Source organism: Thunnus thynnus, chromosome 17, assembly GCF_963924715.1.
Source record: "Thunnus thynnus chromosome 17, fThuThy2.1, whole genome shotgun sequence".
In the NCBI taxonomy this organism is placed as follows: Eukaryota; Metazoa; Chordata; class Actinopteri; order Scombriformes; family Scombridae; genus Thunnus; species Thunnus thynnus.
Window position 1 is genome coordinate 8,004,268 of NC_089533.1, and position 26,859 is coordinate 8,031,126.

Sequence of the window (26,859 nt, forward strand, 5' to 3'; positions counted from 1 at the left end):
ACTCATCATGCTATGTAAGAAAGCGACATAACTCTCTCTCGATCATATCACTTCTATTGGTTGAATATCAAAGAAAACTCTATAAGTGCTTTTTTGGGGGGGCATTATGATTGTTAAATTGACTTGGCTTCTTTGTCTGTTAGAGCGCGGGCTTGAACTTTAATTCTGACATGTTGATGGCTGTGAGTATTATTTTGTGAACACAGCAGAGGCGATACGCGATCTGGTGACAAAGAGGGCGAGTGATCCCATTTCTCACACCACGCTGTCTGTTGCGTCGCGCCTCGCCCTAGTCTGTGCGCCACCGCTCCCGGTAACAAAAGGCGTCGGTGACTCCGGTCTCCGCCACCGGTGTCAAGTCAGCCATATTAATGACTGTGCACTGCATCTTCCTATAGCCTCCAAAATAAAGTGCCTCATTAATAAACATTTTTTTTGCGAGTTAAGTGTTGGAACAGAAGTGTCGTTTTATGGTTTTTCATACAAAAGACGTTATTTTTATAGTTGCAATCAGAGATATAAGCAGACTGTGTTCACCTTATGATTTATATATGGCAGTATTGTGCACATCTATAGGCCATGTTATAATTCATCATTTTGCCATCCTCATAATTCCACATTTAATTTGTATCTATTATCTATACTATGCATGTTTTGTATGTTTTCATATATTCTTAACTTCTTTTGTCTCGGTAAAAAATAAGGACAAAAGAAACTCTCAGGTGAATTACCCAAGCTATAATTTTGAAGGAACGACATTCTCATTTCCGGTCTTGTCGTCGATCTCTCTGGGTGGCTTTACGCAGCTCTCCGCGCCTTGGCGCACATCGAAGCGCAGTGAAGTAAAGCGTAGGTGCAGCCAGGCTGGAAAGCATCCCACGGATTTGCACGTGTTTATTCAGACTTAAGCCTTACAAAACACATGAACAGTGAATCCATCTCCACCCCAGCAGCTACTGTGTCGCGCACTTGCTCGCTTGAAGTTGCGCAAAGGCAACGCAATTTGAAAACCAGGGGGAGACATGAGGGGCGACGCCTGCTGCTGCTCTCATTGTACTCAACTCGTGCACTTTACACACTTTAGTTTTCTTCTACATACATAAAATACCACACGAACACACAAACGGGCTTCTTTGCACTTTGAGACAACAAGTGCTGTCTCCTTTCTACGCACCAGTGAATTAATGGATGAACACACATTACAGATCAAACATAAACTATAGGGGGTTTTGTCATTATTATTATCGAGTTAATTACCTTCTGATAGCTTAGAGGCATGTAATTCATTAAACCGTGAAACTGTTAAATACAATGTAAAGCACTACCACACAGAGCAGCGAGCAAGCGTGACACGCCCATGTCCAGATGTAGCTGTTCGGCTCCAAAATGAAGCGAGACATATATATTCATCACTTAAACAATAAAGCACACACTTAAAATGAGACTTCAATTGGTAAGAGGAAGCTGAGAAGCATGTGTGCTTACTTTTCTGTCTGTCACTTCTTCTCCTACAGCCTCCACCACCCCGGAGCACTCCATCCCGGGGGTGACCGGCGGGGACGGCAGCCGGTCGTACAGCCCCTGCCGGGCCATCAAGTCGGCGAAGTTCAGCCCGCAAGCCTTGACCCGCACCATGATCTCGCCAGCCTTGAGCGCCGGCTTGCCCTTCTTCACCTGCAGCTTGACTTTATCATAGCCCCCGTAGCCGGTGAGCACCAGTGCGCGGTAGGTGAACGCCTCCTCTTCGGGGACCTTTTCGGTGGTCGCCGCGGGGGTAGCCGCTGCCTCGGCGGCGCCTGAGGCGGGTGCGGGCTCAGTCTCGGTTTTGGGTTCCTCGTTGGGTTTGGTCTCCTGCTTCTGGTCCACGGCGTTTTGCTGCTGGGCAGGTGCGTCCTCTCCAGACATTGTGCAGGGAGCGTTGGCTGTGAGACAGTGATGAAAATGACTTAGAAGGCTTTTCACTTCTTGCGCTTTTAGTGCCGTGGACGGGCTTCTTTGTTTTGCTGCAAGTGCCTGGCAAAGAAGAGAAAATGTGAGATTCAGAGCTTCTTTTTCAGCAGTCTTGCATGCACACAAACCCCGACAAAGTGGGCTGATTAGTGGCCAGTGGCTGTCAACGCCGCGCTCTGACAGAGAGTGCGAGTGGGACGAGACAGAGGCAGGCTGGAAAACACGGAGAGCTGATGAAACCCAGGATTCCTGCGTGTGATTGGGTGGGTTTAGCTGTTTGGGTAGGGCTATAAGATAAGCCTATATTGCATCAAGCAGAGAGGTGATTATGCAAAAATATCCATTAGGACTAAAAGGCAAATAAAGTTGAAAACAACCCCTTGCAAAAACGTTCGTCAAAATCTGTTGATTGCTGCAAGTTGGAAAAAGTAGCTTGCCAAAAAAAAAACACTTCTAAGCCCCTGATGAAGAGTAACCATAGCTTAAGAGACTAACAAGGCCCAGTAATATCAGTACTGTAATATGATATTGTTTCTTCTTTTGTATGCTGTTTGTATTGTAGAGTACAGTGCATCAGATATCATAAAATACATTGACACAACTAATGGATAAATATTTCTTCAAAGAAGTATTTGATTATTTCTGGCTGGCTGTTTACTGCAGCATGTGAGGTTTGTGGTGCTGGAACAGTATCAACCAGAGGAAATGTCTGTTTATGCCGCCTATTCTACAGTAGGATTTGCAGGAACTTTGGGCCTGCGTACGGCTCATTGTTGTAACTTCCCTGTGCAGGCAGCTCAGAAAAATATGAGCCTGTGTTGAGGTCACGCCAGTTTTTTGATTAAATGAGGCTATAACCTCTCTCTGTATTATTTGGCTTCAGTACAAGAAGTCAGCTATAAGGCGGGATGAGCTGTCTATCAAAAGCTAATACACATGGGACAGGGCCACTCATGAAACTCAGAGGTTTATAATGAGTATTTTGGAGCAAGTCCCAGTGGCTTGGGTGGAAGAAACAAATAGTTGAACACCTTTTGTGACCATAAATGCAAAATGTCACAAGATGAAACCTGATTCTATTCACATTTTCCAGCTCTGTTCATGTAAAGCTGAGAGACCAGCACCCTGTCTAGTCAGAGAGATGTGACCACAAGAAAAGTGGTGAGACACCTTGTGGCCGTAAAGTGCCACTCAGCAATTCTGAGGACAAAGTCAGCAACGTACCAATCAATATCCCAAAGGGGCTTAATGATAAAGGATGCAGGCATTATTGATCTTCCCCTTTGACACAGGCAAAATGTTACAAGCCAGGCTGGCTGTTCATCCACACCAACCACGCCGAGCCACTCTGAATACACATCAGTATGCTGTGGGTGCTCCCAAAGTGGCTCATCTCCTCATTAGCTCTGACAGGGCCAGTATGGTAATGTAGCAGCAAAGCACAGTCAGGAAAATGACTTGGACTATAGCATGGAGTTTGTGAAAAAGAAGGAAAAGATTATAATAGAAACCTTAATGCAAAAGCTTTATTTATTAGCTTCGCTGTGTGGCCAAGAGGAAAATTTCAGAACACGTTCCAGCAGCTAAACAGGGTTTGAAAATGTATCCATCACAGGAAATGGCTGTGGTTAAAAGAGCACAAGAATAGGACACATGAACAGAGATGTACTGCCTCGGACACCTGGTGTAGTTTGGAGACTTCCTCCATTGTCTAAGTAGGTTACTGAATGCATAATGTTGCTCAGCGGTGTAATTTGGCCTGGATAAAGTACTGTGTCACCACTCTGCCGGCAAATAGACTGAGTCTGCAGGGAATCTGGGCGGTCTCTGAGGATGTGTGTGTGTCTGAGCTACAAACACACAGGTATTTCATTTCCATTAAAGCTGGGCACATACTGGGATTTACAATAAAGAACTATAACTCATGCAAATCCCACACATGCTGTCTGCATGAATTATTACTATTGATGTAAGAAATATTAATACCTTCATGGTCTGTGGCTGAAGTGATTTATCTGCTTATTACAACAGCAGACTGAGAGTATTACAGTGTCTAAATGTATAATTGGTCATTGCAGCCTGGTCACTTTCTTAAAATATGCAGGTAAATGTTATTCTTTTATGTATTATTACAATATCCCTGAGCAAGACATCCTCGTTTGAATGCTGCTGTTCTACTAAACCAGCAGACCTCGGCCATTTTAGCTTGTGACATTGCTTAAAATGAAGCAATGTTTATTCATAAACCCCAAGTCACAGGTTGCATATGTCTCTGGGTTGTGAATAGTTCAACCAATTCTTATGTTCCCTTCTTAGATTGTTTCATTTGAATAGATTTTAGAGGCTAGAAGAGGTGAAATTATCCAGTATTTTAGAAAAGAACAGCAAAAAAACAAACAAAAATCTGTGTGGCAGCAATATGATTTTTATTTTCTTATTCTCTATCTTGTGTCTTACAGCATTGGATTTCTTTTCTCATCCCACCAAACTTGTACCACATGGGGGCAATAAAAAAAAAAAAAATCAGTGGTTGGTCTCAGGGTTGCAGTGTACAGATGTGCATCCTTTTAGTTTGTTATACTAGTGTGTCGAAGCACGTATTTATTACACATGCTACAGTGATCTGTAAGTCTGTAGGATCCATCAACTCTACCTGGCAAGTGTACAGAAACTGAGAGCTTTGAAATCAAAAGGTGCAGCATACTGGCTCCTCACCAATTCAATCTCTGGTCATTTACACATTTTACTCTTCTGCTGAGTGATCTGGCACATCTCTGCTATACTTACACATGAGTGTAATTAGTTTACAGGTTGAGTAACATATCCATTATAGCCTCTCAAAGGAAACAAAACCATTTTGCACAGTCCCACTGATACAGCACAGGCAATGACAATGCAGAACATTACACCCACCTGCTGGCAAATGCAGCAGACTGTGATGAATAGTCAGCATGAGAGCGAGTGTAAGCCACAACATCATTTGCTGTATATATATGCATTCATGCATACATAAATGTTTCTGTACAGTGATAGGCTTTTGTGAAGTTCACTGTCTGTCCTACACTGTGGCATCTTTTCCCTCATGTTCAGCTATTACAACAAGAAAATCAACCCATCAGAAGTTAAAGGTGCAAACACACAATAGAGTTTCAAAAAAGATGAACTCAAGCTGCTCTAGAAGTAGAGATTCCTTCTCACTTCACATATGAAAATGCTATTTGTAGTAAATTCTAAATACAGTAAGTCTGTCCCATTTATATAGAAGTCTGATCTAGATGCAAAAATATATACTGCCACCTGCTGCTCTACTGACTCCAAGACAGGAGATCAGCTCTGATTTTAAAGGGTCAGTTCCCTCAAATCACAAAGCATATCCAATTTTCTCACTTGTGGTTTCTAACAATGCAGATATTTTGTTTTTACTCATCTAGATATTCAGATTAGCGCTGTCACAACATCAGATTTTCACTACATGATTGTTGTGGCCAAAAGAATTCATGATAACGACATTATTGCGATATCTATAGGAAATTTGAAAAGAAAATGCTATCGGTCAAATTCATCTTTGACTTTATTTATTGTGTGTTTTGTCTCTTTTCTGGCAAATGAATTACAATCAAATTACAAGTGTGAGGAGGTGCAGAGAGAGTCTGTAACCATAACTGTACAGAAATGTCTAGAAAGAACAATTACACTTAATGGATAGTGAAAAGGCAACCAGATGAACTGAACCACAAGGTGTGTGTGTGTGTGTGTGTGTGTGTGTGTGTGTGTGTGTGTGTGTGTGTGGTGCGTTGGGGGAGGGAGACAAAGCAAGAATGGAAAGAATGGAAATTATTTAAGAGGTGCTGGATTATTTACATTTCATTATCAACATGATATCAATATTTCATTCTTTTAAATATCACAGTTATCATCAATACCGCTGTAGGGCAACACCCCTAATTCAGATATATGAAATGTGAACCCCCACTAGTCCCGATACTGCAACAAAGCATTGAAAAATTACCTTTATTTGCAAAACTCAACAGCAAAACATCTCTCCGGAAACAATTTCCAGGTCACTCAGGACACTCCATCAACAGTTTTTATTGGGTGTATTTCTTTTGTACTGCAGAATGAACATATAATCATGCAAACCCAGCGGGGACGTTCTTTAAACTAAAGACAGAAACTACATTAATATTTTATCCTCATCATCCCTCATATTATTATACAGAGAGCCTATAACTGTGGAGTGATGCACATAAGAACCCTGACAAATTACTTCATTAATATTCATATTCCGAGAGGACTCTTATCTCTCTGATCTTACAATAGGAAACGTGTTTTCTTTCCTCTTTTTATCTGCCGTGATAGGTTATTATACACAGTAGTTACAGCCTAATATGCTTATCAGGATGGTTTTTGCTGTCATCTATGTAAATCATCCTTTAGTCTCTAAATCTCACAGGCTGCAGTTCATCTGTTTTTAGTTGCCCTGTAACCTCTATGAAGGAGGTAAACAACACAAGAGAGACACTTCCAGCAATCCAACAACACTACAATGTGCTATTGTATTTGGGATGAGTCATATTGTACGGCTGCTTATTGCCTGCCACTTGTAGATTGAATGTAATGTAATATCACTGTTGTCCAGAAGGGGTCAGTGTCGGTCTACAAGGCGATAAAAGATGATTTAACACTGCTGACCTGCACCGCACGTGGTATCACGTCATTTAATTATCTCATTCACGAAACCAATAATTCAGCTTCCAGTGAATTTCAACTGAAATCCACAGCACTGAGGCCCATAAACACAGCCCACTCACCTCTCACTACTTAATTTGATGGACTATTTTATCTAGGTACGCTGCATTTATTGTATCTCCATTAAGAGGTCATGCTGGCACTAAATCAAGAGGCATAATGTGCTGAGTATTTGTGCTGCTTTCCTAATAGTGATGGGAACAAAAAAGGTCTATACAGCCGAACACCTTCACTTAAAGTCTCCATCTTATAAACCTGTCTGGATGTAAGTATTTCTAGCAAATTAAGAGTTATATTTTGTGAATCAAAGGGAGAATAAACCAAAATGAAATAGATTTACGCTCCATTATATTTCTAAATACCATCAGTCCCACCTGCAGAGCATTTCATTACATCATTCAAGACTGCTGTGATAAAATCATCATCTGGTTGCTGAAAAATGGGATTTATTCATTGCAGTATCTATTTAGTGAATCAAATCAATCTCAGACCTCTGAACAGCAGGAGCTGAAGTCACTAATATCACTGATCCAACACTTTTCAATAGTCCTCCAGACAGTTTTCAGTCACAATATTAAAGGATAGATTCACAGTTTTTTTTAAAGTTTGTCATACAACAACAATCAGGTGGCCAAATGAAGACTGACACCTGTTTTTCTTGCTGTAATCATTCTTCCTGTTCATACTGACCATTAAGAGATCCCTTCATAATGCACTGGGAATGTAAGATGATGTGCTGGGGGACAAAATCCACAGTCCGCCATCCGTGCAAATGTATTTAAAAGTTTAAACCGTCAAAATCAGTCAAAGCAAGTAAACATCTCTCAGAGTTACTGTCTTTTTAGAGTCAAATTCCCTCATTTTGTTATGAATTTTCCCCTGCAGCTGAACAGGAAAACACTGTCTGGGGAAACACAAAGAGGGACTTGTGTACTAAAAAGACTGTAACTGAAGATATTATCTGACTAACTCAGACGGCTGAAGCCTCATATTATCTTCACAGAAACTTAAATACAGTTATTCTCAAAACGAGGACTGTGGATTTTGTCCCCCAACACTTTGAAAGCTGCATCGAAAGCACATTTAATAGCCAGTATGCAAAGGAGGAAAGATTACAACAAGCAAAACCTGTTTCAGTGTTCATTTGGGCACCTGACTCTTGTTTTCAGACCGACTTGAAAAACTGTGAACTTATCCTTAAACAAAGTCATAAAGTCATAATAAGATCAGTGGACTCTGCTCAGTCTTTATGATAATAAACTAAATGTTATTATTGTAGAGATATTGTAGACCTAATGGTAACATATGAGGTAAAGTAGAAAGTATGACAAGAAACATGTATTTAGTCCTGTTCTTATATAGCCATATTATTTTACAAGTACAAAATACGAGATCATCCAAAAATAGTTTATTATGTTTCACAGATATACAGGTGTTTTTGAGGGAATATAGCCTTATAGGCATTATACAGATAGAACAGGAGGCAGAATATATAATAAACTCATTTGATAATATGATTGAGATATTATAAGGCTACCATGGGAGGCAAAACAAAGAGGATGATGAGGTCACCATTAGTCCCAGACCCTTTATTTCCCACAAGAACAGCCTATTACAGCTGAATGATGAGACTCAGACGTGAGTATTAGGAAGGCGTGGCCAGTAATCAAAGTACCGGAGTTTCTAGGGAGGGCTGTGTGTGCGTCCTGGCTGTGGTTTTGGTAAGCAACCAGTCAGTCAGAGTCTGTCAGCGGGACCGGAGGGCTGCGCGTCGGACAGGAGGAGCTGGATAAAAGCGCACCGGGTCGGCGCATGTATTTGCTCATTTTTCTTTCCAGTCTTCGATTTCCGCCGCGTCTCGTATCGGATGCTGGATGCAATCCATCCACGCGTCAACAATACACCTCTGAAGGACAAACCATGGACAGTCTAGGCAGCCGCTGTAAGATTGTGGTGGTCGGGGACACGCAATGTGGGAAAACGGCACTCCTGCACGTTTTTGCCAAAGACTGCTATCCAGAGGTACGTCTATCAAAACTTGATCTGTTTTTAATTTTTTTTTTGTTGTATCTAGAAGCAGATAGATCAGGAGTTTGTGAATGAGTGAGGAGCACTGCCATTAAAATGTATTATCGGACAACTTCAGCACTTGTTCAGCAGATTCCACCTGCTCAAAGACAGAAATGTTAAAACAAGACACACAGAGGGAGAGAGAGAGAGAGAGAGCTGATGGAGAGGGAACAGTAATGAATGCCTGTAAAATGTATAATAGTCCTGTAATGTCTAAATTGACTTTTATTATGTCTGCAGTGCTGCCTATAAAACTTTAAGGCGTTGTCTTCATCTACTATAATACTAGGCTTACCTTTCTATAACATCCCCAAAGGGATTTACATGACTAGCTTAGCTGTGGAATTGTGTCTGCCATTACTTTATTTGTCAGCTGCATCACTTCAAATATGATGTTCCCACTAGTCTACTCCTTTGAAGCCTGTGGCTGTGTAAACACAGGCTTATCTTGTCCCTTTTTAATTGGATAACTAAAATGAATCCCTTATTTTCAGAACTACGTGCCCACAGTGTTCGAAAACTACACAGCCAGTTTTGAGATAGACAAACACCGGATTGAGCTGAATATGTGGGACACGTCAGGTAAGACAATTTCATATCTCTGTCTCTGCACCGTCTCTTAAAGGCTGACATCAAATCAATCCGCTCTCAGCCCCAGTATGGTGCCTGTCCCTGGCTGCGACCGTGGGAGGACTGCCTCCGACTCCCATCTCCCAACTTTTCTAGCAGTCATCTCTTTGACAAATTGCTTTGACCTAGCAAGTTCAGATGGATGTCTTTTGTTTTTAGTCATGCCCCCCCACTGCCCCCCCCCCCCCATTTTTTTTTTAGCTTAGGGCATCTGCTATTTATGATTGTTGTTTTTGCTAGAAATGTCAGTGCCAGCAATGTCTTTACGCTTTGTGTTTGCATTCCTTCCTGTACTGTCCACTGTTTGTGGCTGCCTCTTCCCATGCTCTGGCCCAGGGTCAGGCAACTCTGTGTGTGTGTGTGTGTGTGTGTGTGTGTGTGTGTGTGGGGCAGGAGGGGGAGAGGGAATAATTCAGACAGGATGGCCCTGAAGGGACCAGTAACTGCTTTAACTGCTTAAGTGTTTTTATCAGTGTAAGTCCAGTTTGCTGACACATGGGACTAACTATCGGATATCAGACATATTGTCTGGCGAAATGATGGAAATTCATTCAAGTACAGACAGTCAACTGTGATATTAAGACATTTATTATACACTATATAAAGAGAGCAATCTATCCCAGAGTTTACACAGCTGGTCACCTCATCTACCTGCCTCAACCCTGAAAGAAAGTCATTCATTGAGGGTTTTTTTTTTTTTTTTCAGATTCATTCAGTGTTTTAGCGACTTGGGATTTTTGTAAGTGTTATTTTAGGGGCTTTTTCACATACTGAAGTGTTAAAATTGTCAAATTTAAACTTGTGGGCTCAGAATAACAACTACTGTTGACGTCAGTCCAAAAACATCAACAGCAGCAGTCATGTTCGTGCCTCCGTCAATGCTGGCAGCCTTGTGCCAAATTAAGAGACTAAAAGCAAATTGTTCTTTGTTGGTTTTGTATGACACAGTTATTCTCCTTTCTGGGGAAGAAGTTGCATCAATGAGACACTTGCATAGAAAGTCAGTCTCTACTTTCACTCCAGTCTTGTCAGGAAGGATGGATTCACTGCTCTGACCTACTCTGATACTTTGTATCTCATCATAGCCTTCCTAAGCCAGCAGCTCCCACCAGCTATCTGGCCAGTGACATAGCTGGCCAGTCAGAGGCCTGAATATGAGATCCTCTCAGGGGGAATTCCTTCTTTTATCATAAACATTCCCAAACCTAAAACTATCTTCCGGGAGAGATGTTGGGAGTATTTTTATTTTACATGGTCAGTCAGCGAGAGAATGTTGTTTTTATTCGACCCCGTGTCGACCCGGAGAGTAAATCTGCTTGAGCTTGTCAGTCAGGGGTCGGGGTTCTCTGGGGCCCAGGGCCACAACTTAGAAGAGTTCCTTATCTCTAGGCTATAAGAGCCTAATGATGTGGTGGGAATGTTGTGCTTCTGTCCATCTTTAAAACCCTAAACCACCTTTGGCGATGTTAGTCTTTAATCTTCATCCAGGAGCCGCCCACCCCACAACAAACATGACGTCACCCAACCCACAGGGCAAATGTATATGTATGTGTGTTTGGTAGTCGTGTGTGTTTCTCTGTGTGTGTGTGTGTGTATGTGCGCATTCAGAGGTCCCTGTGTGGTGTGCCATTATTGACTGATTCACAGCAAACACAGATGTTCTTATTTTCTCTCAACAAGAAAAATAATTGGCTCACACTTAGATGAAAAAGGCTTTCATCTGAAGAAAATAGCATGTCTCCCATCTTTCCTCTTTTAGAATCTGATTTTTTTTATTGCTTCATCCCTTCTCCTCCTTCTGCTCTCCATCTCTAGCTGTTTTTTTAAAAAAAAATATCTTGTATACACTAGCAGCAGCAGCAGCAGCAGGAGCACCAGTTCAGTGGCCAGGCTCCACCACTCCATAATTTATAACAGCTTCAAAAGTTCATTCAGATAACCATTAATTTTACTGAAATTGCTGCAAACACTGGATTCACTTGTGCAGGTGGACTACATTTGTGCAAGCTTTCGCATTGAACTTTGGTTTACTTTGGCCTTTGTGTTTCAGTTGTTTGAAAAAAAAAATTGCAAACCTGACCTTTGGGGGTATGGAGTCCAAAATTGATGAAGCTATTATAGTCATTGTGTTCCAAAGGAAGCCAGTAGAGCTCCTCTTCAATTAAGTGAAACTAGTCACAAGCAGCAGCAGCCTCAAGTACGTCACTGAGCTTGCATTACCTGCTATTTTTGGAGGATGTGCCACTTTCCGATGGCACAACTACAGTCCACTGGACCCTTTGTTTTTGACCTGACATTTACAGCAGTCAATCCTCCGCTTGCTCTTGCTCTTCCTAAGCCACAACCCATTCCGCTCCGAGATACAGCTGTTTTTTTTTTTTTTTTCTGACAACCACTTCTTCAGCCTCTTCACATAAAGTATTGTCTCCTTTTTAATTGCTGGTGAAGTCTGCCTGCTGTGGTCCGGCTCCACTCACAAAGCATTATTGATCGCTATCTGAGGCGAGGCTATTTAAGCAGCTTGTGTCTAGCCTTGTTCACATTTCTCCGGCATGGTTAGATGTGTACTGCCATTACGAATGCTTCCAGCTTCCACTGCTGTAGCATGGAAGTCGACCATTGATTAGTTTGGTCTCATTAATTCCATTTCCTCCGCAAGGTCTAGTCCTTGCAGGATGGGTGAGAACAAGGGTGAGGTGTTTATCTAATTGAGGTCATTACTGAGCATAAATCTGTTTATTTGTGTTGCATTCCCCTGAATGATTGGGTATTTTAAGATGCATTAAACAAACAGGGAGGTCTTACACCTCCTGGGAACCAGAGGGCAACTTTCAGCTGTGCTTTGTATTCTGCCCAGCTTTCAGCTCCCAGACAATGTGGTGAATTATATTAATTAGAAAGTGATTGAATGGAATCCAAATGAGAAAAACCACTGTATGCGTGTCTCTATGTTATATGCGTGAACTGCCACTCATTGTGATAGATGTAGTCTGTTTCAACGTGGCATGTCTTCTTGTCTTAATTGACTTTTAAAGCAACTCAAGCTGTTAAGTGGTCAAAATGTCAATGTGGCTTGGTGATAACTTGTCTGAGGGCCATTAGTGATTACTGTTGATGCTCAAGGGGCCCATTGGTAGTCAGCCAGTCTGGGTTTTTTTTACCAACCCTGAGGCATTAATGCACTCTTCCTCTCTTCCCAATATGGTAGTGGTGCTTGGGAAAGATTCCCACTAACCTTGCCCTCTGACTAATACTCCACTAAGAGGTGGACACGCAGTTTCTTACAAGTCCAAGTCACGACAGGTCAGGTTTTCCCCCCAAAGTTCCCTACAGCAGTACGCTCACGTCTCGCTCTGCTTCTCTTCTCCGCTGCCTCTCTAACGCTTGACCTGATTCTCACATGAAAACTAGAACGTTCATATTCTGTTTAGTCATGCCGGAGTGTGCTTTCAAGTGGCAATCCACAGGTCTTTTTTTTTTTTTCTTTTATCTTTCGCTGACGTCTTTGGGTGATAATCACTCCTGTTGCAGTGTTTTTGGTACTGTACTTCCCAGAGATCGCTCGTCATCCGAACCACGTGTTATCCTGAAAAGTTCTGTCAACCAAATTTCCGATTTATTTCTTTGTCTGATCGGCGATGTTGGCTATCACTTCTCATTCTAAACACCTAGTTCTTTCTCTATTTATTCCCAAACAAAGTGCTGTTCCTGCTGCTGGGAACATGAAACGCATCACTTGCTGTGCAGTGAAGGATTTTTCCTCCAGTAGACCTGCCTGACACTGGGTGTTCACAACAACAAATATAAATGCTTTCATGAACCGGCTACAGTTGTGCAGCACAGTCAGTGATAAAGTGCGGAGAAAAAAAAAAAACCCAACATTTATTTATCTGGAAATGTCACAGATTATTACTGTCAAAGATTCTTAAATAACACTACCACTCACACAAATTTCAGACTCCTTTTTCTATTGAGTCTTCCTCTCTTACAGTCATGTTTAATGTTTTTTTTTGTGACTCATTTCTCACGACAAAGCTGTCTGGTGCGTTGCCAGTCAAGAGGTGTGATTGTTTTTGACTTGAGAGACGATAACAAGACACTGCAAGTGTGTAACACCACTCCCAGCGCCAGAGTCAGAGTCTGGCTGTCTCTCTCTCTCTTCTCATACAGACTTTCCAACATTCCTGGTGTCTGTATGCTCTTTAAGCCCCACATTCTCAGCACACTTGACCAGTAGGGCATCCAGAGGCCTGTAAAAACACGCTGAGTTCTGTGGGCTTTCCGTTCTTCAATGCTTTCCACTTGATTAATCTTTAATGGAGAGTGAGTGGACTACAACCGCAACGCAGAGCAGAAATAAAATCAACAGACCCTCCTCTGCCCTCACACCTACATCCCACTGGAGACGGAGGATGCTAAGAAACTGCTATCAGCCCTGATGTGATCTGAGTATAGAGCATGCTGATCACAGGAGATAACATTATCAGTTATTTTGGCCTTTCTAAATCATTGCTGTGAGGTTAGTCTCTAAACAATTTGCAATTTGCAAACAAGATTGCTGTTTATCTGGGTTGCAACTTGCTGGAAAGTCAGACACACATTTAACCACAGAACATAAATATACCTTTTGTTTATTTTTGTCAGCACCCTGAAGGGGAGGATGACGACATCCTTTCAACTACTGTTCACGCAAGCCCACATGTATGCTCTGAGCCTAAGCCCCGAAAGTTGCTGCTGCTCTTCGCCTAACCAGCCCAGGGCAATAACTGCCTAAACGAAACCTGTTTTGATGATGCATAGCAGTCTGGAAGGCACTCCCCTGCACTTGGGGAGAACGCCTGTATGACAGTTTCGGGTAATGAGTAAACAGAAGATAGTGCAAGGTTGGTGAAATACTGTAACTTAAAATAACTGTTTGTGTCCTAGTGATTAAACACGACAAGTTTGGAAAGCCCCTGTTTATCAGCCACCAGTTTATCCTGTAGTACATGGTAGACAGTAATGGTTCTCAGTAGGGGCGAAACTAATGACTGTTTTCATTATTGATTCAACAGAAGGTTATTTTTTCAGTTCATCAGTTAGTTGAAAAATATCAGAAAACTTTGACTCTGGGAAATAACGGCATTTTTTATTAATTTTTTTACTGTTTTCTGACATTTTATAGCAGAAAAAAAGATGAATCAATAATGAAAATAATTATTAATTGCAGACCTAGTTTTATCCAAGCAACAGTCCAAGAACCAAAGGTATTAAATATACAATTATAAACAAGGAAAAGCAGCAAATCATCACATGATGAAGATGGAATCAGTGAAAATTTGGGATTTCTGCTTGATAAATGACTTTAATGATTAATTGATTATCAAAATAATCAATTTATTTTCATTGGATTCACTTAATCGATTAATCAACTCATTGTTTCAGTGTGAGTTCACTATGACAGTGTCACAGAGGACAAATGAACGTGATTTGAGTTTTTATTGTTTCACATAAACATGTCTGTAAGTGTCTTTCCTGATAATGAAGATGTTGTTGTTCATAAAAATGACAAAACAGAGTGTCTGAGCACAAGAACAGCTAATCACTGAGTACTATTGTGTGACTGCCATGTTGGATTTTTACAAGGGCTGGAAACAAACTTGTGCCTTTGTGCCACATCTCTCATATCCACAGACAGTCACTGGAATGCCTTTTGGGGTATTTTTGGACGGTGGGGGGGTACCGGTCTGTCTGCCTGTCTGTCTGTCTGTCTGGAGCCTCATGAGCTCGACAGCAGAATCACAGAGAATATCTTCAGCCTCTCCATGACTCACATCCTCAGCTTCAAGTTTGGGATGAGCCTGCAGCCTCTCTGGCAGGCTGCACCTGATAATCCCAGGGATTACAGTCAATGGGCCGAGCCCACAAAGACGTTTTACATGTTAGAAATCAAACAGCAAGCACTGTGTGTGGGGGTGAAGTGGGTGTGCAGTTTTTGTGTGTCACCATACTGTAAATTAAACACACAACTAGACAGCGTATCGCCTATTTTGGTGATGTCTGAACTGACCACTCCCATGAACAGGGAGGATGAAACTTCCTTTGATTAATTGTAATTATTTGAATTCACTCACTAATACAAGCAAATAAAGTGCAAATAAGAAAAACATGCACTCTGCTTTTTGATTCCCATCAAACAATAATTAAAAATGTATTTAACTGCTCACCAAATATTACTGCTGCACATAACTGATATGGCACCTACAGAAATACAGATGCATGCATACCTCATATTGTAGATAACTGTAATTAATTTGGCATTAGATTAACTAATCTCCTCTGTGTTCTGGGCATTTCCTCCTTCCCCTGCAAATGATCTCCAGCCCTAAACTTCTTGAATAATGATGGTCTCATGCACAGAGCTGCACTTGATTGCACACTGACCCTCTGAGTGGGTTTGTGTGACATTATGGAAACTCTGGAGGACAGCCGGCAGTCCTGGCTGCCGGGCTGAATGTCTTGGTTCTTGAGCAGGCAAGCAGCTGTGCTCCATCCCTGGAGCTCAGCACTCCGTGAGTCATATTATTACACAAAGGGTCAACAGGCTGAAGAGGAAATGGCGGCCCGTGTGTTACAGTAGCTAGAAGAGGATATGGAAGGAAACAAAGGAAAACGCACAGTGTAGCAACGACGCAGGAGAGGATAACGTACTTTCTCATGAGGTGGATTATCTTGTCTCTGTGCCATTTCTTTTTCCTCGTGGATGTTCTCCATCTCTGATAGCCCATTAGTCAAGGCGGCCGCATTGAGGTCACCAGCAGTCAGGGGCCGTGTTAAGCAGGGGGTGGGCAGAAGTGCTCCATGAAAGGCAGCCAGCCACACTGACAGGAACACGCATGCTGTAATTACCACACAGAATATCTGCTCTCTTCAGCGACACAGTGAAACACACACACACACAGACACATATACTCACACACAGAAATGCAGACTTCCACCTGCACCACACGGGCACGCGCCTGCCACTCTGCCCCTTTTTTTTTACGTGGATAGGAAACGTGAGCAGCCCACATGTTCTCCCTCTCATAAACAAGAAAACAAGCACTTCTGGAGGCCCCAGAGGACACGGCTTCCCAGTCCTTTTGATCTTTTATCTCTCTTAGAGGAGCCTGTAAATGCGACCATGGATACAGCTATGACCCGAGCACTACCACACATTCCTTCATGTACTGTCAGCTTATAATGCTGAGCACCAGGCAAAAGTGTATAATCTGCTTAAGTAGCACGTCCACTGCTGAGCAGCACCGCACACTGCTGAAAGGCTGTGTATGGCTTTTACTTAGTTAATGTGGCAAAGGAATAATCAGAGTGATAAGTTATTAGGGATTGAACGTTCACTGGATAGAATTAAAAGGAATCTTTTGATACACAGTGGAGAAAAAAAAAAGAGCACTTAAGGCTTTTGATGAGCTCACACTGACTCAGATTACAAACTCGGTCTTAAGCCCTGCCATGCTGTGCTACTGACGGGGGAAAACTGAGCAATTATAATGAACAGAGAATGAAAGGATGAAATTAAGATTTGAGCTATTTTGTTTGCAAGCATAAAGAAATACAAAGGGGTTGATGTGAGGATACGTTGATATTATTAGTAGGAGCAGTACTAACAAATTGTTATTATGGTAAACATTTTTTTCATAGCATTACCAGAATTTGTCTATTTTCCTTCAGTGGAGTTTGCCTGAAACAGTGTTATTGTGATTCATTTTTGAAAGATAATGTAAAATACAAAGACGTCACATAGAATAAACAAACAGCGTGACTCATTTATGTGTTTTCAATAGTTTTTGAACAACAATAAAGGTCTATGACACAGAGGAATATGAGATATCAGGCATTGGATACGCACACAACACTTCATTGTTGGTTTGGCTCTGCGTATATAACGTATATAATCTATTTATGTTGACCAACGTTAATATATTGTTCTTGTAAATTGAACCTCAGGTAAACTGAAAAATGTACATATTGTGCATCCATAAGTAAAGGATATCGTTAAGAGAAAGATCGATACTACAGATGAAAAAGAAACGTGTATGCATGATGAATGCATGTTCATGCATGTATACATATGCGTGTGGGCATGTCTATGATTGAGTGAGTTTGCCGATGGGAATTTCAGAGGCTCTGACCCTGTGACCCTTACTATTGTTTCTCAGCTGACCAGAGGCGTAACGGGGGCTGATGAGGGGGCGCTATGGTGGGAGTCATGGTAGAATGAAGCCGGAAAGCGTAGCAGCTGCCTCAACCCTATAGGCAAAGAGATTGGAGGGGTTGAAGTGAGTAAAAAGATGGATGGAGGGGGTAGGGGGGGGGCATGTTATAAGAGCAGCAAGTGTTCACTAGATTGAAAACTGGGAAAGGGGACAGAAGGAGTAGACAGAAGCAGAAGTGTACATCTGTGCTATTCCCACCCCCCCCCACCCAACACCCCACCCTTCAAGGCTTTGTGTTGTGACTAAGGTTTGTTGGTGGTACCCTTGGGACCTGACCCACTCCAGTCCTTGGGGAAGCAAACACACAAACGCCAACTGTGTCACACTTTTAAAACCACCGCAGCACTCTTGTTATATGCTAAACGCTCAGCTATAGCACATATGGCGATATGAAGCAGTCCTGTAGGGGAATTAATGCACTGCTTTTGTCTGTTTTATGAGGACACGGAGGAAGCTTGCTTTAATTGTGGTAAAATCTGCAACCTCTGTCTTCATTGACCTGAAGTAACATGATCTATTGCACGATGCAAAGGAATCCATTTACACCGTAGGAAGTTATTGATCCTCAATGGAGTTGCTTCAAGGGCACATGGACTTGACCAGATGAACTGGGAGCTTTCTAGGTTGAATTATTAAGCTGTTTTATGAATAACAGACTAAACACTGTCAGGAGGTTCTCTGATGGATCTGACTCGGACACAGCTTACATTTTATGATGATATCTTTCTTTTTACGTAAATATAAAGCCTGAGTCTGCGAAGAGTATTTTCACTTATCAAAGCATCTGGCTCTCTCTTCTGTTTTGTGCTTTATTAATGTTATTTAGTGAAGAGGCTGCTGCACAAATGCGCTTGAGCCAATAAAGCCAGGGCAAAATAATATCCCCTAATAGATATTCAAATAGAAGCAAACTTAGTCTTCTTTATTCTAAATTAATAAATAACAACAACAACAATAACAACTCTTTTCATTGCTAATTTTGCTTGTTTAAATTTACCAGTTAAACAAGAGTGAGGACGGAGATCCTTCACTCTACTTGACTGATATTTATGCAGGTTTTAAACGTGTCATACCACGATTCCGATGAAATTTAATATAAAACACAAGGAACACAATTTTCAGTGAGCCAGTAACTGTAATTTGATTACTGAAACTACTGCATTACTTGGAGTGGTAACGTAATTACAAGAACACATTGCTCCAACACTTTTCATGGGTTTGGAATATTTATTTTAACTAAAGAAGAGACACAAACTAATGCGCCCTGGCACTAAACCAGGCATTCGTTCCTGTTCAGCAACAGCAGCAGCAGCAGCAGCAGTGGATGCAGTGAATACTTCAGTCATCCAGGCAGACAGGAAACCCACCCCTGGAACTGGGGCTCTGTGTGTTTTCGCTTGGTCCACTCCCTCTGCTGAGTGCAACAGAACCCGACGCAGCTCCAGCTTTGATCAGCCCACTTCAAACAGCCACACTGACTGGTTCTGCTGCTCCCAAAGCTAGCGCTCAGTCCCTCCGGCCCCTCTCCCCACCCCCCCCACCTCCACGGGAGCAAAACCCTCTCAGCATCCCTCTGCAACCCATCCGAGCGTAAGGGGATACAGGGAGAGAGGCCGTCTTTCACCTCCATCCTTCACCCCCCACCTGCACCTCGCTCACACACACTCGACAGGTTCCATCATTTATGGATGACTTTATTTATAAACAAGATCCAATGCCCTCTGTTTCTCGCCGCTGCTGCTTTTGTGGAAGCGAAATTGCATTCGAAGTAGTGCCATGTCTCCTTTCTGGCCTCCCCGGGGGGTTGCAGAGTGGGCTGGGGGATAGATAGCACCATGATACAGATGTGTTTGGATAGTTATGCATTGGAGGAAGTGGAGTCGATGGAGCAGAGGATGTCCTTTTCCACTCACAAGTTTTTCTTTTATATCCCCGTGTAGCTGCTGCCTGAATATTTTCAGTTCTTTCATACCAGACAGCTGTGGACAGAAGAAGCTGCAGTCAGTGTTATTACAAGTTTTAATGAAAATCCGCGAGCAGGAGTACAAGTTTTGAAAGGAGAGAGTATGAGATTGAAAGATGTGTAGGAGTGGAAATAAAGGATGTGATCTCTGCTGTTTTACAGGTGAAAAGGAATAAAAAGAGATGAATTCGAATACTGTGTGAGTGTACGTGAGGTGATGGTAGTGCCTGGGGAGGAGTGGGAGCTTTTCAAAGCAGAATTCATAGTGACATGGCAATCACTTGGTCAAAGAATTAGAGTGGGTGTCTAACATTGGCAGTAAACTCCAAACTATTTGGCATGGTCTCAAAGAATGTTGGAAATAGTGCTGTAAAATAAACATCAAACCCAATAGAGCTTGAAGTTTGTTCCTTTAATGGTGTCCTTACGAGACGGAGGCGCTCTGAACAGCTTTTTAGATTAATAGGGATTTTTATACCATCAGTGTTTTAGCAACGTTATCACTGGGAAATTAGGTTTACATACTACTATACTACTCATAGTTACTTTGTGTTGACAACAGTGGTGCAACGGATTGTCGTTGATCTGTGATCCGTATGGATCGGCCCACACGGTTCGGCACGCATGTGAACTGCGGATTTATTGCAAAATTTAATGTCTCATTTAAAACAACGTAAACAAACTAAATACAAGTCATGGACAGACAGCGCATCGCTAGCAGGGATTTTGAAGATCAACAACCAAACCAGCATTTAACGGGTCCGCAGTGACATCTGCAGGTATGTTTACACGTTGTTTAATGTGCTGCAGCTGAGCAGCTAATTAGCTATTTAGCTGCCAACTGACGTTAGCAGTGCACTTTTCCCTGCTGAATGTTTGTTTGGTGGCTCGCTCAACATGCTGCAGGACAAAATGTGTGTTCATGTTTGTTAGTTTTGAAGTTTTGATGATGTGGACACAGACTGTTGTTTCATTCACTACCAAAGTTTAAAGGAGGATTGTATCAGGCCTTTTGATCCATAAAATGATCCGATCTGTGACTCAAATCCGTGATACGATCCGAACCGTGAGTTTTGTGATCCGTTGCACCCCTAGTTGACAAACATAATAGCTGCTGGGAGGATATTCATAGGCCACAATTTTTTGAATGAATAAAGCGCTGCAGGTTATGTGGATGGCAAGTGTACAAAATGCAGGATGTTCACACCAGAGACCGAGGTTCATCTGGATGGTTTAGGCAACAGCAGCACTTTTGTTAAGGTTAGGGAAAGATTGTGAACACATTGTGCTGCAAGTTCCTAAACATAACCACAAAAATTACACGATACAGATATTCTATCGCAAGATCGGATATTTTGGTGAAAAAGGAAATTTGTTGTCACTGAACATTTTACTGATACTCTCGCTATCAATATTTTTGTGACTTTTTTTCAGTCAAATGTTAACATCTTCTCATTATGTTGACAGGAAACGTAATGCGGACGGTATTACGTTTCCTTCAAAATGTATTGCTGTTGTAAATTAGTAGTATATAAGTGTAATTTCTAGGATTTAGACTGGTTAATTCAGACTTTGTTTAGATTTGAAAAGTCCTCAGTTTGGCGCCACCCAGTGGTAGCATGAAGAAGGACATGGTGGCAGATAGCAACGTACACCCCAGTCAAATCTGCTGTCTGCCAGGATTGTGTGCTTGCATGTATTTGATTGTTCAGCACAGTGCGTTGCCAGATGATGTTGCTCTGCATTGTGGCAAAAGTTGAGCCAGCTTCAGCTTTTTTGTTGGATGACCCTGCGATTTATTGGAGTGCTCTGCTAGTCCCATCAAATAAATGAGGTGGCTGCGTTTTTTCAAGCTGTGCTAATATTAGTCTGAACATGGGAATTACAATAATAATTTCAAGTCTACTTATGACAACTTTAAGTTTAGTTACATTGTTATGAAAGTACATGTAAAAATGATACAATTGTTAACATGAGTTTGGGAGATTTGGGGAAAAGTCTGTGCACACTGCAGCAATCAAAGCCAGACATGGTGCCTTTTTTTGGTCACAAATTCATCTGGATGTCCCTGTAAAGCAGTGACTCCTCCATCCCCAGGGTAGGACAGATGAGGTCCACAAGACCTTCATCTGATCTAATCAACACATCATCTTTTAAGGAGTGAAACTGGATATTCCAACTAGCCTCTTTTCTTTAAAGAAATACCCCTTCCCTCTCTGAGATCATCCTGTTTTTTAAACAAGACAAAAACAAATAAAGCAAAAAGACTTACAATCTGTCTTGGGGAAGTTGGAACCAGCTGAGGTCCAACACTGATTGGTTTGAGCAGTGAAAGAGGTTGTGCAAAGAACAAATAATACTCAAGTCAGCATCTGGTGTTCCTTAACAGGCTCTTGTCTGTTTTTTATTGTGTCATTTGTTGGATCTTGTCCAAGCAGTCTGCTGCTGCCGCTGCTGCTGCTGCTTTGACGAAACTCAACGGTTCTGGTGTGAGAGGCGTAGAGCTTGAGGAAACACAGAAACAGATAAAAACAGGTTCTGCGTGTGCTCCCTGTGCATAGCTAACAGTTGTTCACAGCTACTTGACTTCCTCACACAAACAAAAGCAGGGTAGTGTTTGTATTATAACATCTAAACACATGAACATCTCTAAGGAATTAAGAGTGTCACCGAGGGGTGAAAAGATGTAGACTGCCACACCGAATCTGAAGTGATCTTTCAAACAAGTCAAAGAGTAGAACCAAAATAGAGACACGATTGGTGTTTCTCTCAAAGAAAGACAGGCAATATATAGATCGACAGAAGAAGTGAGCAACAAAAGAAGCATAGTGATCTTTAAAAGCAAAGCACGGCATGAACAGACACCAAGATCAAACAACAGGAGATGAAATGCAGAACTATTTCTCCGGTGGAATGAGAGTGTGTGTGTCTGTGTGTGTGATTATAAAAGAGGGGCTTGGGGGTGAGGAGAAACTGAAAACGGACACACTACTCCATCTCTATACCCCTGGGGCGAACAGTAGACAGACAGTGATGCTGCTCTGTCCCCTGCCTGTGCTGTCAGCGCTGGAGCCGGCCCCGCTTTTAAACCTGCTATTGGACAACAGACACAGGCATTAAGTCCTCGGCAGCACAGCTGAGAGCAGGTCCATGGAAGGTGCTTGACGCCCTTCAAAGGCTGCACTTCCTCCAGAGGGTAAGCATGGGGGCTTTGATCAATATCCCCTGTGTGAAGACTGCAGACATAGAAGGTTAATGGCCATTTAACCCAGTGTCACCTCCACTGTCCCGGCTGTGTGCTAACGCCTTTGAAAACTTGACACAGCCATCTCTGTTACAGATCAACAGCTTTATCTGTGTGTACGTGTATGTGTGTGTGAGGTATATATACACTTGTATCGCCTATATGTCGGACTGCATGAGAAACCAGTGATATAAGCCCCAGTCCAGAGTGCAGGCCAGCAGAAGTTTCTTCATTAAAGGCTTTTTAAATGGTTTGTTTCACTGATTTTTCACTCACAAACACACTGCCTCAAGCTGCATACATGAGGCCGCGGCAGATAGCGTGAGTTGACTATATCAAAGCAATAAATGATCTGTGATCTGTTCACAGGCCTTTTGCTTCTACATATTGTGCAAAATCTGGCCAATGTTTCATGATGGTGTAATCTAAAAGTTGTATTTGTGATATTACCTCCAAGGTTCCACATTTCAAATATTTTTTTTTACCACATTTGTGGTCATTTTGAAGTTCCACCACAGGTGGGCTTCTTAGGCGAGGAAGTAAGCCCATCTATGTCCTGCTCTTACCAGGAAAAACATCAAACACTGGAAAAACTAATTTGACACATTCCCCTCAGAAGAAATAATTAATGAATTAAAAAATTAATGGATTTCAATAAGAATGATGGGTTCACATGTTTAAGAATATGTCTGTGCAAGTCCATAAAATCTAAAAATCCATATTAAGCCTTTGTATTATTAAGTGAAATACTGCATCGTCTTCTGTCACAGACATCGTCTTGTGTTCTCAATGTTCTCTGTATGTAACATATTCTTGGGTCATGTAACTGAGAGGAATAGCAGATTGCACTCTTTGCCCATGTTTGCAATTGTGTATAAAACAGTAAAGTCTGTGCTGAGTGTGATACAGTAGTATGATTTTACCCCCCTGGCTTTCCTGCTAAATTTAAAGGACCACACAAACAATTTAGTATATTTTGACTCATTAAATTTCTACTTTTTTTTTATCATTTGTCGCAGCCATTATTATCTATTCATTTCCTTATTGTATGAAAATCAATTAGGAAACTTTCTTGAGCTGTGTAATCCCTCGCAGTGAACATCACATCTGCATTAATATTTGTCACATTATTGTAACAAGGTGTTGCCCTGCAGATTTTTCAACATCAGTCTACACTTAAACTTCATTACCATGTGATGATAATGTCACATTGACTAAAATTAATGCAGACTTGATCTTCACAGTGATGGATTACACAACACAAATTTCAAGAGTCTGCTAATTGATTTTCTTATCATGCGGAAATGAATGGAAACAAATCACTACCTGGAAAAGTTGAAAAAATACATCCACAAAACCTAAAAGTGTGGAGCATGGATTTGAGAATGGTCAGCAAAAAGGACTAACAAGATTGTGCCAATCTGTTAGGTAAATTTTCCAACCTGGAGTGTGAGTTTTAAATTTCTACCATGGGAGTAAGGTCAGTGGCACCATTTGCGGCAGGCTGTATTGGATTCCGGATGTGAGACTGTTAAAGAAAGTTTTGTGTAGGCTCATACTGACATAATAAAACACACATTGTATTGCACAGTAGAGCGGTACACTGGGTCAAAGTAACTCCACCTCCTCACCGAGGGTGTCTCGGCAGTAGTCTCTGTTTCTTTCTGTTTGAGTAGAACTCTGATTTCAGAGCAGCCCTAAGACTCTCACATCTTAGACCGGACATTCAGCGATGAAAAGTCTGCTCAACCTCTTAAAGAATGGAGCACCAACCCTCTTCTTCTCTCCTTTTAGTTACCTCAAATCATCAATGCACCGGAGTCATTAGCCTCCGCGATCCCCTCACTCTCCTGCTCTCTTCCTCCTTACTTGCTTTCAGGGCCTCACAATGAAGCCATTTGCATCCTTCCAGGTTGCTACGATACTTGGCCAGCCCAACTTGAAATGTTTTGCCTTTGCTTTGAAGGTTGATTTCAAGAGGAAAACAGCTGCGGGAGAAGAAAAAAGACACAGTGTATGTGGTGCTGAATGTGTTGTGTTTCTAAGGTTGCGGCTAACTCAATCACACTGTTTTCGTTTATTTGGTGACATTTGAGAGGGTGTTTGTTTGCTCATACCCTGCCTTTGTTTGTGTGCATGGGTGTTTTTTAGAGTGTCTATATGGCCTAATGAGGCTGTTAGTTGCCGTTGAGTCCCTGCCATATGTGCATGAACATATCAGAGAGCCTCCAGGCAAAGACTATTCTTTTCCCCTCACTCATAATGGTTTGCTTTTTAGCTGCGTTTGCAATGAGCATGCAACAAACTGAGAAAGAAAGAGAAGTTCCTGCTGTGATGATACCGATTAATGCACTGAAAACTGAGAGGCTTTGTTAGATGCCGATGCACACTTCTTCTGCACCATTTATTTTATTTTTTTAGCTTTATTTCTTTGCCCTGTTAAAATCTAATTCTCACAGAAAACGATTTGAATGAGCAGATAGAGAGCTGTCATGTTTCAGACAGTTTGTCCCTATGGGGGAGGGGGACATGGGGCATGAATGATGTCATACCACAAACCCTCAAGCCTTATTACTGTATATTAGCGCTTCACCAAGTTCCTGTCCGCCTCAACATCCTCTGGGATATTTCTGGCCTTTGATGAAGACGGCTGGCGAGGAACGCTTTCCTCCCACCACTATCACCTCTGCTCGGTGGAGCCTCCTGCGTGGCGCTGTAGCGTGGCTTGGCGCTAATTAGCCCTGTGGAAATGGAGACAGAAATCCACTTTCCACTGTGAGAGATCGCCAACGCTAAATTAGGCTAATGCTAATGCTTGAGGGGGGTTTGTGAGAGGTGTTTTATGTCTGTCCTTGGCACAGCATGGTAGGGTCCCGCTCCTTGCCAGACGTGATGATTTTTAGCGGTTCCTGCCAGACTGTGCTCCGCTCCCTCACCCTGCTACCCCATTCATCTCATCCTGCCTCTGTCTGAAATTCAATTGACCTTTTGTTCCACCTCACAGTGAATGGGCACAGGCCAGCTCCACCAATAGCTAACCCAGAGCTCTCATACCTCTTTATTTGATCTGTCCTGCCTTGTCCAGTGCTTTAATTACCTACCCAAACAACCACTGCACACCCCCTCTCCTCCACTCTTCTATAGCTACATCCTCTTTTATCTCTGGTCATGTCTCTCCGCTGGAAGGGTATTTGGCGCTGGAAACTTTTAAAGAGATGTTACAAAAACGAGGTTGGCAGGCTGAGGTATGTACACAAAAAGGTGATATTTATTAACAAAAATATTAATGAAACAGGCAAAAATGAACCCTGGAAAATTCAACAAATAACTTAAGCCAAGGAAAACAAACAAATAAAATCTGCAGTCTCACAGCAAGCTGCCACCTTCTCTCTTCCCTATCGACCACTGAATGACATTTTAACTTCTTAAAATGCCAGAGGTTAGTCAGCCTCACCTAACTGGAACCACCTGCTCGGGTAAGTTCGGGGGGTGAGCTACACAGATACTCGGCTTGCAAAGCACACAGTGTCACATCTGCTTCTCAGTCCCCCTCTGCAGCCACACCCTCTTATCTCCATCCCTCTGCATTGCTCTCTATCTCCCACTCCAGTCTCTGCTCACTTCTCCCAGGCCATGTACTTTCCTTCAATTCCCCAGATCTGCCATCCTCAAGCTGTCCGCCAGACGCCCTTGGACTTTCTCTCCTTTCCTCAACTACACGTCTGTGCCCACTTCTCATCAGTCCTGCATTTACCTGACCTACTCTGCCCACTCCTCCCCTGCAAATCTTTCTGAAAACTCTAGGAACATGGGGTTACCATGGCGATCCTTGCATTGTGATGTCGTAGACTTTTGATAATGTTGGGTCGTTCTTCATTTGTCTTTGTATTTTAGTATTCATCACTGGCAGATAATCTACTACTGCTGTAGGGAACACCTTCGCTGGATCTGGGGAGGAAGTCTTTTCTTCTTCTATCGTCGACAGTGGTAGACGTGAC

At 42.2% G+C, this 26,859-nt stretch overlaps 2 protein-coding genes across 2 annotated transcripts in view; one reads left to right on the forward strand and one right to left on the reverse strand.

Moving 5' to 3' along the window:
* The window catches only part of vat1 (vesicle amine transport 1), a 30,461-nt gene extending 28,293 nt beyond the window's left edge, over positions 1-2,168 (reverse strand). The window contains exon 1 of the mRNA XM_067570778.1: positions 1,486-2,168. Within this exon, the coding sequence (XP_067426879.1) occupies positions 1,486-1,905 (420 nt within the window). The 5' untranslated portion in view covers positions 1,906-2,168. The remainder of the gene's footprint in view (positions 1-1,485) is intronic.
* Positions 2,169-8,340: 6,172 nt separating this feature from the next.
* The window catches only part of rnd2 (Rho family GTPase 2), a 30,645-nt gene continuing 12,126 nt past the window's right edge, over positions 8,341-26,859 (forward strand). Inside the window, exons 1-2 of the mRNA XM_067570369.1 lie at positions 8,341-8,721; positions 9,264-9,351. Coding sequence (XP_067426470.1) covers positions 8,512-8,721; positions 9,264-9,351 — 298 coding nt within the window. The 5' untranslated portion in view covers positions 8,341-8,511. The remainder of the gene's footprint in view (positions 8,722-9,263; positions 9,352-26,859) is intronic.